At 43.2% G+C, this 23,683-nt stretch overlaps 1 protein-coding gene across 3 annotated transcripts in view; it reads left to right on the forward strand.

Moving 5' to 3' along the window:
* LOC117510099 (citron Rho-interacting kinase) overlaps positions 1–23,683 on the forward strand; it is a 582,117-nt gene that overhangs the window by 498,937 nt on the left and 59,497 nt on the right. For all 3 annotated transcript variants that reach the window (XM_034169719.1, XM_034169717.1, XM_034169718.1), the window contains 4 exons: positions 11,810–11,938; positions 19,110–19,190; positions 19,277–19,355; positions 19,431–19,604. In XM_034169719.1, coding sequence (XP_034025610.1) covers positions 11,810–11,938; positions 19,110–19,190; positions 19,277–19,355; positions 19,431–19,604 — 463 coding nt within the window. The remainder of the gene's footprint in view (positions 1–11,809; positions 11,939–19,109; positions 19,191–19,276; positions 19,356–19,430; positions 19,605–23,683) is intronic.

Genomic DNA, 23,683 nt, shown 5'->3' on the forward strand with positions numbered 1-23,683 from the left:
AACTCCCATCTCTGGATGGAGCTGCACCTTAAACAGAGAAAAAAAAACAGAATCAGGCATCAGAAAGACAACAAATACTGTATAATTTGCCAGCATTAAACAACAAGAAAAACAGAGAAATAATAAGGTGATCGCCGGCCACTAGCCCTAAACTTCACGAAAAGACCCAGAATTTACGTAAAGTTGAGGCCGCAGCCCACTCTGTTTCCTAATAAAATGAATTTAAAAGAGTAAAACGCATAGTAACATACTATGCCAGTATGCTAGCCATATGAAAGGGAAAATAAGTGCGTCTTAAGTGTGGACTTGAAAGTCTCCACAGAATCTGACTGTTTTATTGACGCAAGGGAGATCATTCCACGGAACAGGGGCACAATAAGAGAAAGCTCTGTGACCCGCAGACTTATTATTCACCTTAGGGACACAAAGTAGTCCTGCACCCTGAGAACGTAAAGCCCGGGCCGGTACTATCCATCCATCCATCCATCCATTTTCTTCCGCTTTATCCGGAGTCGGGTCGCGGGGGCAGCAGCTCAAGCAAAGCTGCCCAGACCACCCGATCCACACACACCTCTGCCAGCTCCTCCGGCGTAACCCCAAGGCGTTCCCAAGCCAGCCAAGAGATGTAATCCCTCCAGCATGTCCTGGGTCTTCCCCGGGCCTCCTCCCAATGAGACGTGCCCGGAACACCTCTCCAGCGAGGCGTCCAGGGGGCATCCGGAAAAGATGCCCGAGCCACCTCAACTAACTCCTTTCGACGTAGAGGAACAGCGGCTCAACTCCGAGCTCCTCCAGAGTGACTGAGCTCCTCACCCTATCTCTAAGGGAGTGCCCAGCCACCCTGCGGAGGAAACTCATCTCAGCCGCTTGTACTCGCCAAATCTCATGACCATAGGTGAGGATCGGAACATAGATTGATCGGTAAATCGAGAGCTTTGCTCCCCTACTCAGCTCTCTCTTCACCATGACGGTCCGATACAGAGACCGCATCACTGCAGATGCTGCACCGACCCGTCTATCGATCTCACGCTCCATCTGTCCCTCACTCATGAACAAGACCCCGAGATACTTAAACTCCTCCACTTGAGGCAAGGACACTCCACCAACCTGAAGAGGGCAAAGCACCTTTTTCCAGTCGAGAACCATGGCCTCGGATTTGGAGGTGCTGATTTTCATCCTGGATGCTTCACACTCGGCTGCAAACCGCCCCAGTGCACGCTGAAGGTCCTGATTTGACAAAGCCAACAGAACCACATCGTCCGCAAACACCAGAGATGAGATTCTGTGGTTCCCAAACCAGACCCCCTCTACACCTTGGCTGCACCTAGAAATTCTGTCCATAAAAATAATGAACAGAACCAGTGACAAAGGGCAGCCCTGGCAGAGGCCAACGTGCACTGGAAACAGGTTTGACTTATTACGGGCAATGCGAACCAAGCTCCTGCTGCAGTCGTACAGGGACCGGATAGCCCTTATCAATGGACCCCGGACCCCGTACTCCTGGAGCATCCCCCACAGGGTGCCCCGAGGGACATGGTCGAACACCTTCTCCAGATCCACAAAACACATGTGGACTGGTTGGGCGAACTCCCATGAACCCTCAAGCACCCGATGGAGCATGTAGAGCTGGTCCAGTATGCCGCGACCAGGACAAAAACCACACTGCTCCTCCTGAATCCGAGGTTCGACCATCGGTCAAATTCTCCTCTCCAGTACTCTGGAATAGACCTTACCGGGGAGGCTGAGGAGTGTGATACCCCTATAGTTGGAACACACCCTCTGGTCCCCCTTCTTAAACAGAGGGACCACCACCCCAGTCTGCCAATACAGAGGCACTGTCCCCGATTGCCATGCAGTGTTGCAGAGGCGTGTCAGCCAAGACAGTCCCACAACATCCAGAGACTTAAGGTACTCAGGATGGATTTCATCCACCCCAGGAGCCATGCCACCGAGGAGCTTTCTAACCACCTCAGTGACTTTGGCCTGGCTAATGGATGAGTCCGCCTCTGAGTCTCCAGTCTCTGCGTCCTCTTCGGAAGACGTGATGATGGGATTGAGGAGATCCTCTTAGTATTCCTTCCACCGCCCGACAACATCACCAGTCAGGGTCAACAGCTCCCTACCCGCACTGTTTACAGTGCTGGTGGAGAGCTGCTTCCGCCTCCCGAGGCGTCGGACGGTTTGCCAGAATCTCTTCGAGGCGGACCGATAGTCCTCCTCCATGGCCTCCCCGAACTCCTCCCAGACCCGAGTTTTTGCCTCTGCGACCGCACTGGCTGTGGCACGCTTGGCCTGCCGGTACCTGTCAGCTGCCTCCGGGGTCCCACCTACCAACAAGGACAAGTAGGACTCCTTCTTCAGCTTGACGGCATCCCTTACTTCCGGCGTCCACCACTGGGTTCGGGGATTGCCACCGCGACAGGCACCAGAGACCTTGTGACCACAGCTACGAGCGGCCGCATCAACAATGGAGGTGGAGAACATGGTCCACTCGAACTCCATGTCTCCAACCTCCCCCGGGATCTGGGAGAAGCTCTCCCTGAGGTGGGAGTTGAAGACCTCCCTGACAGAGGGTTCCACCAGTCGTTCCCAGCAGACCCTCATGGTACGTTTTGGTTGCCAGGTCTGACCAGCTTCCTCCCCTCCCAGCGGATCCAACTCACCACCAGGTGGTGATCGGTTGACAGCTCTGCCCCTCTCTTCACTCGAGTGTCCGAGACACATGGCCGACTCCAACATTTTTCATCACTTCTACTCCTTGTAACTGCACTATTCCACTGGGCTCCCTCTCATTCACACACCTGTACTCATTCCTGCTCCTACTGACTTTCATTCCCTTTCTCTCCAGAGCATATCTCCACATCTCCTGGCTAGACTCAACCTGGTCTCTACCCTTACTACAGATCACATTGTCATCTTCAAACATCATAGTCCATGGAGAGTCCGATCTAATCTTATCCCTCAACCTACCATCATTGCGAACAAGAAAGGACTCAGAGCTGATCCTTGGTGTAATCCCACCTCCACCTTGAATGAATGTCATTCCTACTCCACATCTCACTGCTGTCACGCTATTCTTGTACATCTCATGCACTACCCTCACATAATTCTCTGCCACTCCAAACTTCCTCATTAGAATAATAAAGGCTTAAAACCATAAAACAACAACATGGCATGGCAGTTCTTCCTTCACAGTAAAGCTGTCCAAACCTTTTGCCCTTCCCGGATCACCACCTAACCACAAAAGCATGCTTCCTGCCTTGTATACCAGCAGAACACCTGTGCAATGTATAGCAGCACCCAATGTACCAAAAAAAAGAGACCTGTAGCAACGTATTTGGCTGCTACACACTGACCACAATTATTAATGGTAAACAGTCATAACAATTCAAATAAAATACAACAATGCACCAAATTGTTGCAATAATCCTAAATATGACCTTGGCAGACTTGATAGACGAGATAGTTTTACACCATGCACCAAACATAGCTTTGTTACAGGCCTTTAAATTATACAGGATTTAATTTGTAATTTTACGGAACGTACATGACCCTTTTTGTCTAGAAAGACCTCAAGAACTTTGCCCAATGGCCAGGAACCCCAAGGGGCTAAAGAATCCATAACCAAAACAATGTCTCCTGTGCTCAAATCCAAGATATATGCAGATGACGTGTTTGCATACTATTACCATAGCTACCATCTGCACAAACATCAGAGGTAATGGTCATCATGCCAGCAGACACCTTTTGTACTGTGTTGGTATTTTGCTGATCTTGACAAACGAGCAGCAAATCTTGGGAGAGGACTTTTCCACAAGATGTCCAACATTACAACCAGCAGCAACATTTGTGGCATCTGAAAGCACAGAACAAACAAACGTGGCATTATGGTATTCAGCCACTGGAACTGTTACATAGTCATCAGTAGTGTTTGGGTGTGCATTTTCCATGACATCACCCAGGCTGGCACAGTCTGTACTTTGATTGCTCCATTGAAGCAGATTGGGTGTTTCAGCACCTGTAGCATCAATAGTCGGTATTTTTGCATTAGTTTGCTGAGCCACACGAAGAACACAAACGTATTCATATTTTTCTAGTATTCAACAGGAAGTTCGTCACCTGGATGTGGTTCCAACATTTCCTCTTCAACCTCATTACACTGGTTCTCTACCAACTTCTTCTGCTTCTGGACAGAGACCTTCACGGCTGCAGTAGTCACTGTCTGCTTTACTCTCTGGGAGATAATTCGTCTCCACAGAATTACCTTGGTGACAGTAGGCCGATATGTTTTCAACACGAACAGGCCCATCCAAATTCTCTAGGTGGGCGGGTTTGGTCGAACACACTGTTTGTGTGATTGTGCATTGTCCTAATGGCATATGCCATTGCTTTGGATGTTCACTATTGACAGATATAGACATTTATTCAAGTCTTCAGATGTTACCATGTTATCTACAGTGTGCCATTTCCTTCTGTGTAAGAACCTCCAGAAGGATGTGAAAATTGTTGCTGTCCAGACCGGTTATCTGTAAACCAGTCAAGAAATAAGCTGGAACATTCTTTTCTTGCCCCATAGTACACAACAGGAAGTTGGGTCTTTTGCCTGTAATATTCAACATCTGCATTAAGTAAGTAAGTAAATAAGTAAGCAAAGTTTATTTATATAACACTTTTTCAAATGAAAATCACAAAGTGCTTCACATAAGACACAAGAACACAGAAATTTAAAAACAACAGAAAAATAAAACTAGCTAAAAACCCGCCTATACGAATGGGTCTTGAGCTTCACTTTAAAAGTTTCAACAGAGCTGTTCTGAGAAGAAGTACCTGTGCTACCGGCATTCAAGAAGGCATATGTATTTATAACCCGATTCCCCTTTACTGATTTAACCTTTATGGGTGGAATGGATAGTTGATCCCTGTATGACCAGAGTTTTTTGAGCAGATATGAAGCACAGTAGACTGAGTTTGACCAAAGACTTTACACATCTAATGTTGCTTGCAATTCCAACTCATATGCCAATTTCAGTTAAATTCAATTTATTTTCATTTATATAGCACCAAATCACAACAAAGTTGCCTCAAGGTTGGTGATCCCTGAGATACAGATTTGAATAACGGCTCATAATGGTCAGTATTTGTGAATGGCTGATGATGAAGTCACAAAGCAGGGGTCACCAACCCTGTTCCTGGACAGCCCCTGCCCTGTATGTTTTCCATGTTAACCTATTCAAGTCATACCTGTTTTTTTTTTTGTTTGTTTTTTTGTGGTGGTAGTGGTGTCTTCCAGCTGTTGACTGGCTGAGCACACCTGATAGAGTTAATTGTCTGGGAGTGGAACAGGGAGAGTTAGAAAACATGCAGGCAGGTGCCATCCAGCAACAAGGTTGGTGACCCCTGCGTTACAGCAACCATGCAGGAATAAGGAGCAGTCTTGAACTGATTTAACGTGCTCAGATTTTATCGTTTGCCATGCCAGAGCCCTTTCCATATGGGCACCTGCAATTTTGTATGGATTTCCAAAGTGATCCTGCAAGAGATACTTTGTCGCTGTATAGCCTCGCTCTGGAGCCATGTGCTGGCAGCTGTGCACTAATTCTTGTGGCTATCTTCTTGTAAACTGTTCCAGATAGTACTAACAGTTTGCCATTTCCTCCACTCCTTGTTCAGAGGCCTTAATAAATGCCTTCTGGAGGGGACCCTGTTTCTTTTCTCCATGCATCCAGTCATAATGAGTCATTAGGTGATGGGACTCCCTTTGACAACTCAGTTTGCTGTTGCTCATGGAGCCTGTAGCCTTATAGCATCATTCAGTGTCCTTTTTGCACACATCAGGAAATAGCGGATCATTAGATGATGGTGGTAGTGGTCCATTTGTACTGTTTATAGGTTGTGTTGGCTTCCAGTATCCTGGATTGTATTCCTTTGCTGGAAAGTTTATGTTATGGGTGACCAAGGAACTGACTGATTGGACCCAAAATGCAGAGAGCAGTGATGGGTTAAACAGAAAGTAACAGGCTTTTTTTGTACAATGAAGCAGATGATGAAGGAGATGAAGCAAGAGGCTAGACATCGAGGAGAAGATGAACGAGGTGCTGAAGTTGAGGCTTGAGGACTCTCCCCCGCATCCTCCTCAAAAACAGTAGTCAGTCTCAAACACTGGACTTCTGGGTGGACTTCTTTACTGCTGGGTGCTTTACCCAGGATAAGACAAATGTGGATGATCAGTAATGGCCAGAAGGACGCACTGAGGAACCATGGTGCTGGAGGACTAGGACTAGGTAATAATTTATTACAATCATAAATGCTTAAAATCCAGAAAATAACAGTGTGACAGTTGTTCCTTCACAGTAAAGTGGTCAAAACCTTTTGTCCTTCTGGGGTCAACACCTAACCACAACAGTATGCTTCCTGTTCGATATACCAAAGGAACACCTGTGCAATGCATAGTGACACCCAATGTACACTCATACATGTGTACACTCACTTGGCTAAAATTATGGCTTGCCTCTACTGGTGGTTGGCTCTCACTGCGGTATTGTATCACTTCCTGTTCCGGAGCACAGCGGTGTTTTGCTGTATCTGTTAGCTGTTTAATCTGCGCAGTTAGATTGATCTAGTTAACTAGATAACGATTTGTTTCACAGTGTAATCTTCACGTGCCTTAACTAAAGCACTCCCTCTGCTGAATCACCTCTAAATTATTTACACATTATTCACTTTGTGTGTTTTTAGGAATCCGCTAGCTTAGCGCAGCTACTAGCTCTTAGCCGATTTAGCATGGTGGCTTCTCCTGTCTCTCCCGCACTTTTCTGCTCTGGGTGTGAAATGTTTAGTTATTCCTCAGCCTCTTTTAGCAGTAATGGTACTTGTAATAAGTGTAGCTTATTCGTAGCTTTGGAGGCCAGGCTGGGCGAATTGGAGACTCGGCTCCGCACTGTGGAAAATTCTACAGCTAGCCAGGACCCTGTAGTCGGTGCAGACCAAGGTAGCTTAGCCGCCATTAGTTTCCTTCCAGCAGATCCCGAGCAGCCAGGAAAGCAGGCCGACTGGGTGACTGTGAGGAGGAAGCATAGCCCTAAACAGAAGCCCCATGTACACCGCCAACCCATTCACATTTCTAACCGTTTTTCCCTACTCGGCGACACACCTGCCGAGGATCAAACTCTGGTTATTGGCGACTCTGTTTTGAGAAATGTGAAGTTAGCGACACCAGCAATCATAGTCAGTTGTCTTCCGGGGGGCAGAGCAGGCGACACTGAAGGAAATTTGAAACTGCTGGCTAAGGCTAAGCGTAAATTTGGTAAGATTGTAATTCACGTCTGCAGTAATGACACCCAGTTACGCCAATCGGAGGTCACTAAAATTAACATTGAATCGGTGTGTAACTTTGCAAAAACAATGTCAGACTCTGTAGTTTTCTCTGGGACCCTCCCCAATCGGACCGGGAGTGACATGTTTAGCCGCATGTTCTCCTTGAATTGCTGGCTGTCTGAGTGGTGTCCAAAAAATGAGGTGGGCTTCATAGATAATTGGCAAAGCTTCTGGGGAAAACCTGATCTTGTTAGGAGAGACGGCATCCATCCCACTTTGGATGGAGCAGCTCTCATTTCTAGCAATCTGGCCAATTTTCTTAAATCCTCCAAACCGTGACTATCCAGGGTTGGGACCAGGAAGCAGAGTTGTAGTCTTACACACCTCTCCCTGCCATCCCCTCATTACCCCATCCCCGTAGAGACGGTGCCTGCTCCCAGACCACCAATAACCAGCAAAAATCTATTTAAGCATAAAAATTCAAAAAGAAAAAATAATATAGCACCTTCAACTGCACCACAGACTAAAACAGTTAAATGTGGTCTATTAAACATTAGGTCTCTCTCTTCTAAGTCCCTGTTAGTAAATGATATAATAATTGATCAACATATTGATTTATTCTGCCTTACAGAAACCTGGTTACAGCAGGATGAATATGTTAGTTTCAATGAGTCAACACCCCCGAGTCACACTAACTGCCAGAATGCTCGTAGCATGGGCCGAGGCGGAGGATTAGCAGCAATCTTCCATTCCAGCTTATTAATTAATCCAAAACCCAGACAGAGCTTTAATTCATTTGAAAGCTTGACTCTTAGTCTTGTCCATCCAAATTGGAAGTCCCAAAAAACAGTTTTATTTGTTATTATCTATCGTCCACCTGGTCATTACTGTGAGTTTCTCTGTGAATTTTCAGACCTTTTGTCTGACTTAGTGCTTAGCTCAGATAAGATAATTATAGTGGGCGATTTTAACATCCACACAGATGCTGAGAATGACAGCCTCAACACTGCATTTACTCTATTATTAGACTCAATTGGCTTTGCTCAAAATGTAAATGAGTCCACCCACCACTTTAATCATATCTTAGATCTTGTTCTGACTTATGGTATGGAAATTGAAGACTTAACAGTATTCCCTGAAAACTCCCTTCTGTCTGATCATTTCTTAATAACATTTACATTTACTCTGATAGAGTACACAGCAGTGGGGAATAAGTTTCATTACACTAGAAGTCTTTCAGATAGCGCTGTAACTAGGTTTAAGGAAATGATTCCTTCTTTATGTTCTCTAATGCCACATACCAACACAGTGCAGAGTAGCTACCTAAACTCTGTCAGTGAGATCGAGTATCTCATCAGTAGTTTTACATCCTCATTGAAGACAACTTTGGATGCTGTAGCTCCTCTGAAAAAGAGAGCTTTAAATCAGAAGTGCCTGACTCCGTGGTATAACTCACAAACTCGCAGCTTAAAGCAGATAACCCGTAAGTTGGAGAGGAAATGGCATCTCACTAATTTAGAAGATCTTCATTTAGCCTGGAAAACGAGTCTGTTGCTTTATAAAAAAAAGCCCTCCGTAAAGCTAGGACGTCTTACTACTCATCACTAATTGAAGAAAATAAGAACAACCCCAGGTTTCTTTTCAGCACTGTAGCCAGGCTGACAAAGAGTCAGAGCTCTATTGAGCCGAGTATTCCTTTAACTTTAACTAGTAATGAGTTCATGACTTTCTTTGCTAATAAAATTTTAACTATTAGAGAAAAAATGACTCATAACCATCCCAAAGACGTATCGTTATCTTTGGCTGCTTTCAGTGATGCCAGTATTTGGTTAGACTCTTTCTCTCCAGTTGTTCTGTCTGAGTTATTTTCATTAGTTACTTCCTCCAAACCATCAACATGTCTATTAGACCCCATTCCTACCAGGCTGCTCAAGGAAGCCCTACCATTAATTAATGCTTCGATCTTAAATATGATCAATCTATCTTTATTAGTTGGCTATGTACCACAGGCTTTAAGGTGGCAGTAATTAAACCATTACTTAAAAAGCCATCACTTGACCCAGCTATCTTAGCTAATTATAGGCCAATCTCCAACCTTCCTTTTCTCATCAAAAATTCTTGAAAGGGTAGTTGTAAAACAGCTAACTGATCATCCTGCAGAGGAATGTCTATTTGAAGAGTTTCAGTCAGGTTTAGAATTCATCATTGTACAGAAACAGTATTAGTGATGGTTACAAATGATCTTCTTATGGCCTCAGACAGTGGACTCATCTCTGTGCTTGTTCTGTTAGACCTCAGTGCTGCTTTTGATACTGTTGACCATAAAATTGTATTACAGAGATTAGAGCATGCCATAGGTATTAAAGGCACTGCGCTGCGGTGGTTTGAATCATATTTATCTAATAGATTACAATTTGTTCATGTAAATGGGGAATCTTCTTCACAGACTAAGGTTAATTATGGAGTTCCACAAGGTTCTGTGCTAGGACCAATTTTATTCACTTTATACATGTTTCCCTTAGGCAGTATTATTAGACGGCATTGCTTAAATTTTCATTGTTACGCAGATGATACCCAGCTTTATCTATCCATGAAGCCAGAGGACACACACCAATTAGCTAAACTGCAGAATTGTCTTACAGACATAAAGACATGGATGACCTCTAATTTCCTGCTTTTAAAACTCAGATAAAACTGAAATTATTGTACTTGGCCCCACAAATCTTAGAAACATGGTGTCTAACCAGATCCTTACTCTGGATGGCATTACCCTGACCTCTAGTAATACTGTGAGAAATCTTGGAGTCATTTTTGATCAGGATATGTCATTCAAAGCGCATATTAAACAAATATGTAGGACTGCTTTTTTGCATTTACGCAATATCTCTAAAATCAGAAAGGTCTTGTCTCAGAGTGATGCTGAAAAACTAATTCATGCATTTATTTCCTCTAGGCTGGACTATTGTAATTCATTATTATCAGGTTGTCCTAAAAGTTCCCTGAAAAGCCTTCAGTTAATTCAAAATGCTGCAGCTAGAGTACTAACGGGGACTAGAAGGAGAGAGCATATCTCACCCGTGTTGGCCTCTCTTCATTGGCTTCCTGTTAATTCTAGAATAGAATTTAAAATTCTTCTTCTTACTTATAAGGTTTTGAATAATCAGGTCCCATCTTATCTTAGGGACCTCATAGTACCATATCACCCCAATAGAGCGCTTTGCTCTCAGACTGCAGGCTTACTTGTAGTTCCTACGGTTTGTAAGAGTAGAATGGGAGGCAGAGCCTTCAGCTTTCAGGCTCCTCTCCTGTGGAACCAGCTCCCAATTCAGATCAGGGAGACAGACACCCTCTCTACTTTTAAGATTAGGCTTAAAACTTTCCTTTTTGCTAAAGCGTATAGTTAGGGCTGGATCAGGTGACCCTGAACCATCCCTTAGTTATGCTGCTATAGACGTAGACTGCTGGGGGGTTCCCATGATGCACTGTTTCTTTCTCTTTTTGCTCTGTATGCACCACTCTGCATTTAATCATTAGTGATTGATCTCTGCTCCCCTCCACAGCATGTCTTTTTTCCTGGTTCTCTCCCTCAGCCCCAACCAGTCCCAGCAGAAGACTGCCCCTCCCTGAGCCTGGTTCTGCTGGAGGTTTCTTCCTGTTAAAAGGGAGTTTTTCCTTCCCACTGTAGCCAAGTGCTTGCTCACAGGGGGTCGTTTTGACCGTTGGGGTTTTACATAATTATTGTATGGCCTTGCCTTACAATATAAAGCGCCTTGGGGCAACCGTTTGTTGTGATTTGGCGCTATATAAATAAAATTGATTTGATTTGATACATACAGTCATCATTTTCAATAATCACACCCAAGCAAACTGTTATGAAATCCACCACCCAATCCCTAAAAATCTGTTTTAATAAAACACCCTTCTGAACCAAGGTTAGCCTGTTAGCATTTAGCTTGTTTGTTAACTCTGAGTGTGCACCCAATTCATGTAAGGTCCCATCCACGTGTTGTCTCTTTACCCATTATTGGGTTCAATGGAATGTAGCTGGCATTAACACTGCCAATATGGCAGTGCCAGGAGCAGCATTTTTTTTATCTTCAAAATGGCTTTTCCAGGACTTATAAAACAAACCTATAGATGATGTCACACAGGGATTGTCCAGTATTTGCTTCAGCTTCCACTGTTTGACCCTTGGTGTTCAGCTCTCACTCTCTTCCTCTGTTTTACCTGCAAAATCATCCTAAAAACCACTGCCAGTGTTGTGTAGCTCCTGTCTCCGCGACCACCACCCTGCAGTCTCCATGTTCTTTCAGAAAGCATCTTGTGCATTTGATAAAGCTCCGATGTGTGCACCTTTTCCCACTCTTATAAATCATGCTCTGCTCCTCCTCCTTCCTAAATGGATAATGGATGTTAAATGGATAACTTCAAACAGTAAAACTTCAATCAGTATATGACTCAGGACTGAATGTCGCTTCTGTTTTGTCCAATGTAGAGTTCTTAGACAAAAACGACGTGTCTCTGGCTTCGATGGTGTTTGCTGCTTCGACCCACAGCTTCCCCATCGCCATCATGCAGGTGTCCAGCAGCATGCAGAAAGAAGAATACCTGCTCTGTTTTCACGGTGAGGTTTCTGTTCTAATAAATGTGATGCTCTTTCAGCTGTCAGTGGATCTGAAAAAAATCACCCAGAGCAGCACTCTCAGCTGTATATACTTCAACAAAAGAATTATAATCTACTGATGCTATGAGGTGTAATAATACAATATAAGAGAAACCCAAAAACATTCTTTCATATCTTCCTGAGACCCAGAAAAATAAAAAGTGTCACAGTTTTTGTTGATTTGTATTAAATAATTGACTTGAATGAAAACAGCATTGAGAGAAATATTTTTAATTTTTACGTAATGTTTTTATTTTTGCAGTGGAAGGGATCAAGTACTGACTGAATAATTAAACCTATGAAACTCTTGTCCCTTGCAGAGGACAAAAATGCATTGCACGCTCTAAAGAGGATATACCACATCTTATATTGTCCTGATCCAGAGTGAATTGCATTTGTGGAACATTTGTCTTAGTTTTTATCTGTATACTGTGTAAGCTAGGCAGGGTTGGTGGTCAAGTGGTTAGTGTGCTTGTTTGCAGAGCAGAATGTTCCCAGTTTTAGAAAGAGTTTGAACTTCACACTCACATTTACCCTGCTGTTCTTCCAGTCACCTACAACTTCAAGTTAATATGATGATATCTATCAATCAATCAATCAATCAATCAATTTTTTTTATATAGCGCCAAATCACAACAAACAGTTGCCCCAAGGCGCTTTATATTGTAAGGCAAGGCCATACAATAATTATGTAAAACCCCAACGGTCAAAACGACCCCCTGTGAGCAAGCACTTGGCTACAGTGGGAAGGAAAAACTCCCTTTTAACAGGAAGAAACCTCCAGCAGAACCAGGCTCAGGGAGGGGCAGTCTTCTGCTGGGACTGGTTGGGGCTGAGGGAGAGAACCAGGAAAAAGACATGCTATGGAGGGGAGCAGAGATCAGTCACTAATGATTAAATGCAGAGTGGTGCATACAGAGCAAAAAGAGAAAGAAACAGTGCATCATGGGAACCCCCCAGCAGTCTACGTCTATAGCAGCATAACTAAGGGATGGTTCAGGGTCACCTGATCCAGCCCTAACTATAAGCTTTAGCAAAAAGGAAAGTTTTAAGCCTAATCCTAAAAGTAGAGAGGGTGTCTGTCTCCCTGATCTGAATTCGGAGCTGGTTCCACAGGAGAGGAGCCTGGAAGCTGAAGGCTCTGGTATGGTACTACGAGGTCCCTAAGATAAGATGGGACCTGATTATTCAAAACCTTATAAGTAAGAAGAAGAATTTTAAATTCTATTCTAGAATTAACAGGAAGCCAATGAAGAGAGGCCAATATGGGTGAGATATGCTCTCTCCTTCTAGTCCCCGTCAGTACTCTAGCTGCAGCATTTTGAATTAACTGAAGGCTTTTTAGGGAACTTTTAGGACAACCTGATAATAATGAATTACAATAGTCCAGCCTAGAGGAAATAAATGCATGAATTAGTTTTTCACCATCACTCTGAGACAAGACCTTTCTAATTTTAGAGATATTGTGCAAATGCAAAAAAGCAGTCCTACATATTTGTTTAATATGCGCATTGAATGACATATCCTGATCAAAAATGACTCCAAGATTTCTCACAGTATTACTAGAGGTCAGGGTAATGCCATCCAGAGTAAGGATCTGGTTAGACACCATGTTTCTAAGATTTGTGGGGCCAAGTACAATAACTTCAGTTTTATCTGAGTTTAAAAGTTTTAAAAATCTATCTATCTATCTATCTATCTATCTATCTATCTATCTATCTATCTATCTATCTATCTATCTATCTATCTATCTATCTATCTATCTATCTATCTATCTATCTATCTATCTATCTATCTATCTATCTATCTATCTATCTATCTATCTATCTATCCATCCATCCATTGGGTCACTGAGCTCTTTATGTCTGTGTTTAAATTATGTTTTGCATTTAACAGACTATTCATATTTCTTCTGTTTGTGATTTAATCCATGATGGAGGATTTTCAACAATTTCCCTGGTGGAAGTCACTGAGGTAGTCAAACAACTCCGCAGTGGCAAGGTCCTGGGGCTTTGAGGAGATCCATCCAGAAATGCTGAAGGCTCTGGGTGTGGAGGGATTGTCTTGGATGAGACGTCTCTTCAACATTGCACTGAGGTCTGGGACAGTGCCTAAGGAGTGGCAAACTGGGGTGGTGGTCCCCATATTTAAAAAGGGGGACCAGAGAGTATGTGCCAACTACAGGGTCATCACACTACTCAGCCTCCCTGGTAAAGTCTACTCCAAGGTGCTGGAAAGGAGGGCTCAACAGATAGTCGAACATCTGATTGAAGAGGAACAATGCGGGTTTCGTGCTGGCCTTGCAACAACCAACCAGGTCTTCACTCTCACAAGGATCCTGGAGGGTGCCTGGGAGTATGCCCATCCAGTCTACATGTGTTTTGTGGACTTGAAGAAGGCGTATGATCGGATACCCTGGGATACTGTGGGAGGTGCTGTGGGAGTATGGAGTGAGAGGGGTCCCTTCTCAGGGCCATCCAATCTCTGTACTCACACAGCGAAAGCTGTGCTCGGCAGTAAGTCGGACTCATTTCCGGTGGGGGTTGGCGTCCGCCAGGGCTGCACCTTGTCAACAATCCTGTTTGTGATGTTCATGTAAATGGGTAATCTTCTTCACAGACTAAGGTTAATTATGGAGTTCCACAAGGTTCTGTGCTAGGACCAATTTTATTCAGTTTATACATGCTTCCCTTAGGCAGTATTATTAGACAGCATTGCTTAAATTTTCATTGTTACGCAGATGATACCCAGCTTTATCTATCCATGAAGCCAGAGGACACACACCAATTAGCTAAACTGCAGGATTGTCTTACAGACATAAAGACATGGATGACCTCTAATTTCCTGCTTTTAAACTCTGATAAAACTGAAGTTATTGTACTTGGCCCCACAAATCTTAGAAACATGGTGTCTAACCAGATCCTTACTCTGGATGGCATTACCCTGACCTCTAGTAATACTGTGAGAAATCTTGGAGTCATTTTTGATCAGGATATGTCATTCAAAGCGCATATTAAACAAATATGTAGGACTGCTTTTTTGCATTTGCACAATATCTCTAAAATTAGAAAGGTCTTGTCTCAGAGTGATGCTGAAAAACTAATTCATGCATTTATTTCCTCTAGGCTGGACTATTGTAATTCATTATATCAGGTTGTCCTAAAAGTTCCCTGAAAAGCCTTCAGTTAATTCAAAATGCTGCAGCTAGAGTGCTAACAGGGACTAGAAGGAGAGAGCATATCTCACCCATATTGGCCTCTCTTCATTGGCTTCCTGTTAATTCTAGAATATAATTTAAAATTCTTCTTCTTACTTATAAGGTTTTGAATAATCAGGTCCATCTTATCTTAGGGACCTCATAGTACCATATCAATCAATCAATCAATCAATTTTTTTTATATATATAGCGCCAAATCACAAGAAACAGTTGCCCCAAGGCGCTTTACATCACCCCAATAGAGTGCTTCGCTCATACTGCAGGCTTACTTGTAGTTCCTAGGGTTTGTAAGAGTAGAATGAGAGGCAGAGCCTTCAGCTTTCAGGCTTTCTTTCTCTTTTTGCTCTGTATGCACCACTCTGTATTTAATCATTAGTGATTGATCTCTGCTCTCTTCCACAGCATGTCTTTTTCCTGATTCTCTCCCCTCAGCCCCAACCAGTCCCAGCAGAAGACTGCCCCCCCCCGAGCTTGGTTCTGCTGGAGGTTTCTTCCTGTTAAAAGGGAGTTTTTCCTTCCCACTGCTGTCAAGTGCTTGCTCACAGGGGGTCGTTTTGACCTTTGGGGTTTTTCCGTAATTATTGTATGGCTTTGCCTTACAATATAAAGTGCCTTGGGGCAACTGTTTGTTGTGATGTGGCGCTATATAAATAAAATTGATTTGATTTGATTTGATTCATGGACAGGATAATGAGGCATAGTCAGGGGGAGGACGGTTTCCAGTTTGGTGGACTCAGGATCTCATCACTGCTTTTTGCAGATGATGTGGTCTGTTGGCTTCATCGGCTGGTGACCTCCAACACTCACTGGATCGGTTTAGCAGCCGAGTGTGAAGCGGCTGGGATGAGGATCAGCACCTCTAGGCCATGGTCCTCAGCAGGAAACCGATGAATTGCCTACTCAGAGTAGGGAATATGGTCTTGCCCCAAGTGAAGGAGTTCAAGTACCTCGTGGTCTTGCTCACGAGTGAGGGGACAATGGAGCGTGAGATTGGCCGGAGAATCAGCACAGCAGGGGCTGTGTTGCATTCGCTCTGCTGTACTGTTGTGACAAAAAGGGAGCTGAACCCAAAGGCAAGCTCTCAATCTACTGGTCAATCTTTGTTCCTACTCTCACCTAAGGTCATGAGGGCTTGGTCATGACCGAAAGAACTAGATTGCGGGTACAAGCGGCCGAAATGGGCTTCCTTAGGAGTGTGGCTGGTGTCTCCCTTAGAGATAGGGTGAGAAGCTCAGTCATCCGTGGGGAGCTCGGAGTAGAGCCACTGGTAAGGATGCCTCCTGGGTGCCTTCCTAGGGAGGTGTTCCAGGCATGCCCACCTGGGAGGAGATCCTGGGGAAGACCCAGGACTAGGTGGAGAGATTATATCTCCACACTGACCTGGGAACACCTTGGGATCCCCCAGTCATAGGTGGTCATTGTGGCACTGGAGAAGGAAGTCTGGGGTCCGCTGCTAGAGCTGTTGCCCCCGTGACCCGATCTCGGATAAGTGGTTGAAGATGAGTGTGAGTGAGTGATCCGTGGGCATCCATACCGTGGATGTAAGTACCTTGGCAGTGCTTATGCTGCCTTTCCTAAATGGGTAAAGAGGTGGAGAATGGGCAAGACCCTGCATGCCTTGGTTGTGACGAATGAGGTACGAATGAGGTCACTAAGGTACTAAATAAGCCAAAATGAACAGCCTAACTTTGGTTCAAGTGCTTTATATTGAAGCACATTTTGTGGATTGGGTGGTGGTTTTCATAACAGGTGGCTTAGGTAGAGTGGAGTGGGGTGGTCAGCTAAACTACAGAGCAAATGTAACATATGAAATAACATGAAAATTTCACTGAACGGAAATACTACAGGAAAGTCTTCTTAAGTCATCTGACAGTGAATGTCACAACAAACCATAGTATGACAGATATTTGTTGTAAAAAGCTGTTGTAAAAATCACTCAAATCAAACATGCCTCTAATTATGTACGAGGTCTGTGAGAAAAGTATCGGACCTTTTTATTTTTTTCAAAAACCATATGGATTTGAATCACGTGTGATTGCATCAGCCAAGCTTGAACCTTCGTGCGCATGCGTGAGTTTTTTCACGCCTGTCGGTTGCGTCATTCGCCTGTGAGCAGGCTTTGAGTGAGCACTGGTCCACCCCTCTCGTCGTTAAGGAAATGGTAGAATGATTTGGGGCTTTGCTGCATCAGTTTTTTTCCTGAAACTGTGAGAGACCTCCAGGTGGACACCATTTGGAAAATTAATATGGCTTTCAGGGATGATTTTATGGGGATTGCACAGATTAAGGAGTGCTCCAGCCGGTTTAAAGACCGCCCACAGCGTCTGAGAGTGCAGCGCGCTCCGAGCGCCGATTGACAGGCTCAAACCCCGCTGAAACAACCAGATCATTTCCAATGTGAAGGCTTTGTTGATCCGGGACGTCGTCTGACTTTCACAAAAAGGCAGAAGGCGTGGACATCAGTACTTTTTCGGCACATTCCACTGTTACAGGAGTTTTTTTCATGGAAAAAGAAGCGAATGAATGCGCCACTGTGACGCTCATGGCAAAACCACCTCCGTGTTGGTCTCTCAGGATGGCTTTCAGGTGGCTTTCAGATGGCTTCCGGTTGCTTTTCAGTCGTGTGAATATCCGAGAAATTGAGCATGAGCTGGACATGCCCCAACATGTCCTGTGAGGCTTCATCACGGCGTTGCTTTGCTCCATGCGGCTCCGCTGCGACGCGTGGGATTCCTCCACTCCTCTTTCCATGACAAAAACTCCTGTAACAGTGGAATGTGCCGTTCATTTGTAAACTGGACGCTGTCTTGATCCGGTATGTCTTCTGACTAGCACAGGAATTGCGGAAGACGTGGACATCAGCACTTTTTCGGCACATTGAGACATTGAGTCTGTCTATAATATATATATTATATTATATTACATTATATAAATATTATATATATATTTATTTCTCTTCTCTATTTCTCACAGTTTGTAACATTAAGGTAATCAAAACTAGAAAATAAAATCAGTGGATTACACAAGAAATATTTATTAAATCATTGAAGTAGAGATTTCACCCTTTAAAAAAATTATAATATATAATTTATATAATAAACTTTTAGTTCTGTAAAGGAATCACTCAAACTCCCCAAACTTCCCTTTCCCCGGATACATTAACCACCTCTGACTGGGGCGATGCCGATGTGTTCCCAGGCCGGTGTGGAAATATAATCTCTATAAAAGAATCTATGTAAATCATATAACAAGAACAAACAGATTTCTAACATCCACCAATCCGGATCTGGATCACCTCTAAAATTCAGTGGAGTCTTCTATGCCCTAATCTCTATCTGTGGTTCAAATTTGGTGAGAATCCGTGAAGTAATTTTAACGTAATCCTTCAAAGCGTATATAGAGTGAAATCTTGATCTGGAATCCAGATCTGTATCACCTCCAAAATTGAATGGAGTCTTCCATGGTCTAATATCTATATCTATGGGAAAAATTGTGTCAAAGTCCGTGCAGTAGTTTGGACATAATCCTGCTAACAGACAGACAGACAGACAATCAGCAATCTGAGATTTCTGACGCCCACCAATCCAGATCCGGATCACCTCCAAAATTCAGTGGAGACTTCCATGGTCTAATATCTGTTTCCTTGGCGGATGTTGCATTTGCTAAGAAACAAATTTTATTCCTTCATGTGCAACATATTTGTACAAACCAAAGGTACAGAATATCTCTGTGTGTTTTAATGTCCTCATTATACGGTACAGCCATGCTTGGAGCTCTGCAGACAGACTTGAAATTCACATTTAAGTGTTGAACTTGTAGATTTTGTATATTGTGAACTGTAGTTGTGACTTCATTAGTGAGGGAGTGATTTCTGTTTGTCATGAAGAGCTCACAGAGGAGTTGTTTGTGTTTCAGAGTTTGGAGTATTTGTGGACACATACGGGCGAAGGAGTCGCAGTGACGACGTCAAGTGGAGCCGTCTGCCTCTTTCCTTTGGTAAACGCTCTCTGTGCTGCTCTGTTGAACACGGGCTGAAACTAATTCTCTCCTAAATAACTGTCCGCTGGCCTCCTCCACTGCAGCGTACAGAGAGCCATACCTGTTTGTCACCTACTTTAACTCACTGGACGTCATCGAGGTTCAAACCCATGCTGCTCTGAGGTAAGACAGAGCAGTGTAGGACCCTAATGTTGGTACTTTGCTGATGTTTTTCCTCATGCCAGTGTTTGTTTCTAGTCCCTCAGTACTGGCCCACCTGGACATACCTAGTCCTCGATACCTAGGCCCCGCCATCTCCTCTGGAGCCATTTATCTTGCATCATCCTACCAGAACAAACTGCGGGTCATCTGCTGTAAAGGAAGCCTGATCAGAGAGTCCGGAGAGCTGCAACGGATCGGCAGTAGTCGAGGGTCAGCTCCATCCTTTTTTTTTTAAATTATGTTGTTCAACACAAGTGAAATTTGGCAAACAAACAAAAATACCACTGTCTACGAGGATTGGCTGAAAAGTTCTGCCCCCAACGTGAATATTTCAACATGTAAGATATTAAAATGAAACTGGGTTGAGAATAAACCTTTATTTATTTATTTACTGATTTATTGAATTTCACAACCTGCTTGATGACAGTCAATATGGGTTCAGAGCGAAAAGGTCCACTGCTTTGCCTTTGTGCAATGCAATCAAAGAGGTCAATAAACATGTGGACCAAAGGGAATTAGTAATAGGTCTATTTATTGACTTAAAAAAAGGCTTTTGACACAATCAGTCATAACATATTATTTCAAAAGCTGGAACTTTATGGGATTAAAGGAGTGGCTCTGAATTGGATTAAAGTTATTTGCAGAACCAGAAGCAGTTTGTTAAAATCAGGGACTGCTGTTCTGTATTTATGGACATCATTTGTGTGTGCTGTGCTGGGACCAAAATTATTTATTTTATATATTAATGATTTATGTAAAGTTTCCATTGGGTTTAAAGCAGATCTCTTTGCTGATGAACCAAACCAGTTTTGTTTTGGAGAATTTGCAGCAATTATTGTTTGATTTGAGAACTGAAATGATAAAGTTGAAGAGTTGGTTTGATATGAACAAATTGTCAGTAAATTGGTCTAAAACGAAAATGATGTTATTTGGAAATTATAAACAGGATGTACAAATACAGTTATATATACTTGGGGTAAATATAGATTGCGTCAAGGAGAATAAGTTGTTAAGTGTGATTATTGATGATAGAATTAACTGGAGCGTGCATAGTCAACATATCCAAAAGAAAGTTTCTAAAAGTATTGCAGTATTAAATAAGGCAAAGCACGTTCTAGATCGGGGTGGCCAAGTGGGGTCCTCGAGAGCCACCTTCCTGACACTCTTAGTTGTCTCCCTGCTCCAACACACCTGAATCCAATGAAAGTCTCATTAGCAGACTTTTAATGAGCCTTTCATTGGATTCAGGTGTGTTGGAGCAGGGAGACAACTAAGAGTGTCAGGAAGGTGGCTCTCGAGGACCGAACTTGGCCACCCCTGTGCTAGATGGTAAATCACTACATACTTTGTATTGTGCATTGATTGCACCTTACTTGACATACTGTGCTGAAGTTTGGGGTAATAACTATAAAACTACATTACAATCATTATTCATCCTTCAAAAAAGAGCATTAAGAATAATTCACAATTCAGGGTTTTGGGATCATACCAATCTGTTATTTATTAAAGCAAAGATATTAAAACTTTATGATATGATTTCATTTAAGACTGTTCAGTTGATGCATAAAGTGAGAAATAAACAATTACCTTTCAGAATTCAAGAATACTTTACGCAGAGAGAAGGAATGTATAATTTAAGGGGTTCATATTATTTTAAAATTGCTGGCGCTAGGACGACTAGGAGGTGCTTCTGTGTCTACATTTGTGGCCCAAAAAAATGGAAAAATTTACCTTAGAAACTTAAGAGATGTCCAGATATTAACCGGTTCAAATATTTATACAGAGAAATGGTATTTTCTAGATATGTACTCGATGAATATGGTTGAGTTGTGTTATATGTAGATGCTGGTATACTGGAACCTTTTTTGGGGGGGGGGGGGGGTTGGGAGCTGTCTGGAGAAATATTTGACTTCTTTTATCTGTAGCTATGTGCTGCTGTTGTTCAGACTGTGTTGGATATAAACAGGCATATATGTCTGCTCTGATAAGCATTGCTTCTGCCTACGCCTTTAGGCACCATGTATTTTGTTTATTTTCTTATATTTCTTTTCGCCTTTGACTTTTCTGTTATGAGTTTGGTTGTTTGTATACGAGTGAATTTCTGTTATGCATGGGTGTCTAATAAATTCAATTCAATTCAGTTATTGAATACTGCTACACCAAATAGTTTTTGCCTGCAATTTCAGGCATCCACAGAATTACCTTTGGATGTGCATTTGAAACTATGTGCTGTTGCTGAATTCCTCGCAGCAGAGGGTTATGAACCCTTGCATAGTCAATTCAATTGACATTAATTGAGTATCGTCTGTGGTGGTGCCCATGTGGGCACAGTTAGCAAGTTCAAGGAGTTTTTCAGCTCAAAAAATCTTGACCATTTTTTTTAGGACTGTGATGTCATAGTCCTCACAGAATTTTGTGAACATGGCAACACTGTCAGTTCCATCTGATATGTGGAGACTTGGCAAAAGCTGCACACACGCTTGAAGCGGGTTCATCCTAGAAAGGATGGAGTTCCTCAGCATGACAGTGCTTCTCTACATGAGTTGTAAAACACAGGATGCATTGCAGAGGTGCAAATCTCACCAAACCCACCGTACAGTGGATCTGGCGGCCTCTGCCTTTTTGCTTTTTGCCAAGCTGATAGAACACCTGAAGAATTGCTAATGATGCAGATCAGCAAGCAGCTGTGCTTTACTGGTGCTAGAGAACACACCCAGTTTCTTCACCAATGGGATGCAAACATTTGTCCGGTGTTGGCGCAAGTGTATGCAAAGAGAAGGTGAGTGACTAAATGGGTAATGACACTGCCTGACTTGAAAGTAATGACATTCCAAGCTTTAATCAGATATGACATTCAGGAGGGGGATCTTGCTTGTTATTGAAATAATCATGTCGGAGGCAGAACTATAATAAGCGAAGTGCGCATCTCAGGCCGCGCGGTGCATTATGGGTAAGCTAAATTTTTCAGCTACCAACCCACAAGCTATGGCGGCAGAAAGCAGTGAGGAGTGCTGTAATTTGGATCATTTCAACCACTGGAAAGTTGACGATTTAAAGTGTTTTTGTAAGCTTCACGGAATGCCTGTAACAACCAGGACTACGTACGGCAGTGGACAGAAATGGAAAGAAGAGCTGGTTGTGCTTGCGTGTGCTGCATCTGTACAGAAAGTACCGTTAGTGCCGACGGAGGAAGAGCGCGCTGCTGTCAAAAATGACCAGTGCTTGTTGATAGTTGGAGACAAACAAATTTCTCACCCCTTGAAGGCAACTGATGGATGGTTAGACGAAGTCCAGAGACTGAAACTGTGGATATTGCAGAATATTTGCTAAGCAGGGATGAGAAATCGCTACTCCACCGGCTTCATAATGACGACAATGACGGTGAGTCTCACATATAACCTCATTTGGTGTCACGTTTGTTTTGATAAGTTGACAGACATACAGTGATATGTGCATGCATGCAGTTTGTTTATAGAACATGTCAATTTTACAATATTACGCGCCACGTCATTCATACATTACAGTCATAGGCTGATGCACGAAAACGGCGGCACGGTTTCAGGATATTGACAAAATAAATATGTGCAAGAAACTTCCAATTTTAGTCCGTCTTTTATGTCCGTCTGGATGTTTCTTTTCTGTGGCGAAATTGTGTAGAATGAACGGAGGTTTACGACCACATTTCTTCTTCTTTCCGTCTTTGTGTGGACTCGGCAGAGCTTTGCAATCATGTGTTTTCAGCCAACTTTTCAAGCCTATAAATTCCGTTCAAGCATTTGAAAACAGCACAATGCACCCCTGTCATTATTGTATGTGTCGCTTAAGGCTTAAAGCCTTTGAAACAATCCCTGTAAAAGCCTTAACTTTTACAGTCCGCTAATGCTACTGTATACAAAATTCAATGGGAGCAGTGTGAGGGTGGTAGCTGGGATTTTTGCCCCCATTTGACCCACGCATGCGCAGATGCGATGTGCACTTCGCTTATTAAACAGACTCATCAAAACAATTCTGTACTTTATGTTTACTGGGACATAGTATGATCTTGTACATTTTCATTTATTTTCTATTTCCCCTTACTCCTATTATAGTAGTCATAGGGTGTAAGGCAGGGTACACCTTGGACAGGACACCAGTCTGTCACAGGGCCACATACAGACAGGCAAACATTCACACATCTACTGCCTATTTAACTTTCAAAGTCAACTAATCTGCCTGTCTTTGGAAGTGGGCTGAAGCTGGAGCACCCAGAGGGAACCCACACAAACATGGGGAGAACATGGAAACTTCAC

Source organism: Thalassophryne amazonica, chromosome 5, assembly GCF_902500255.1.
Source record: "Thalassophryne amazonica chromosome 5, fThaAma1.1, whole genome shotgun sequence".
Taxonomy (NCBI): Eukaryota; Metazoa; Chordata; class Actinopteri; order Batrachoidiformes; family Batrachoididae; genus Thalassophryne; species Thalassophryne amazonica.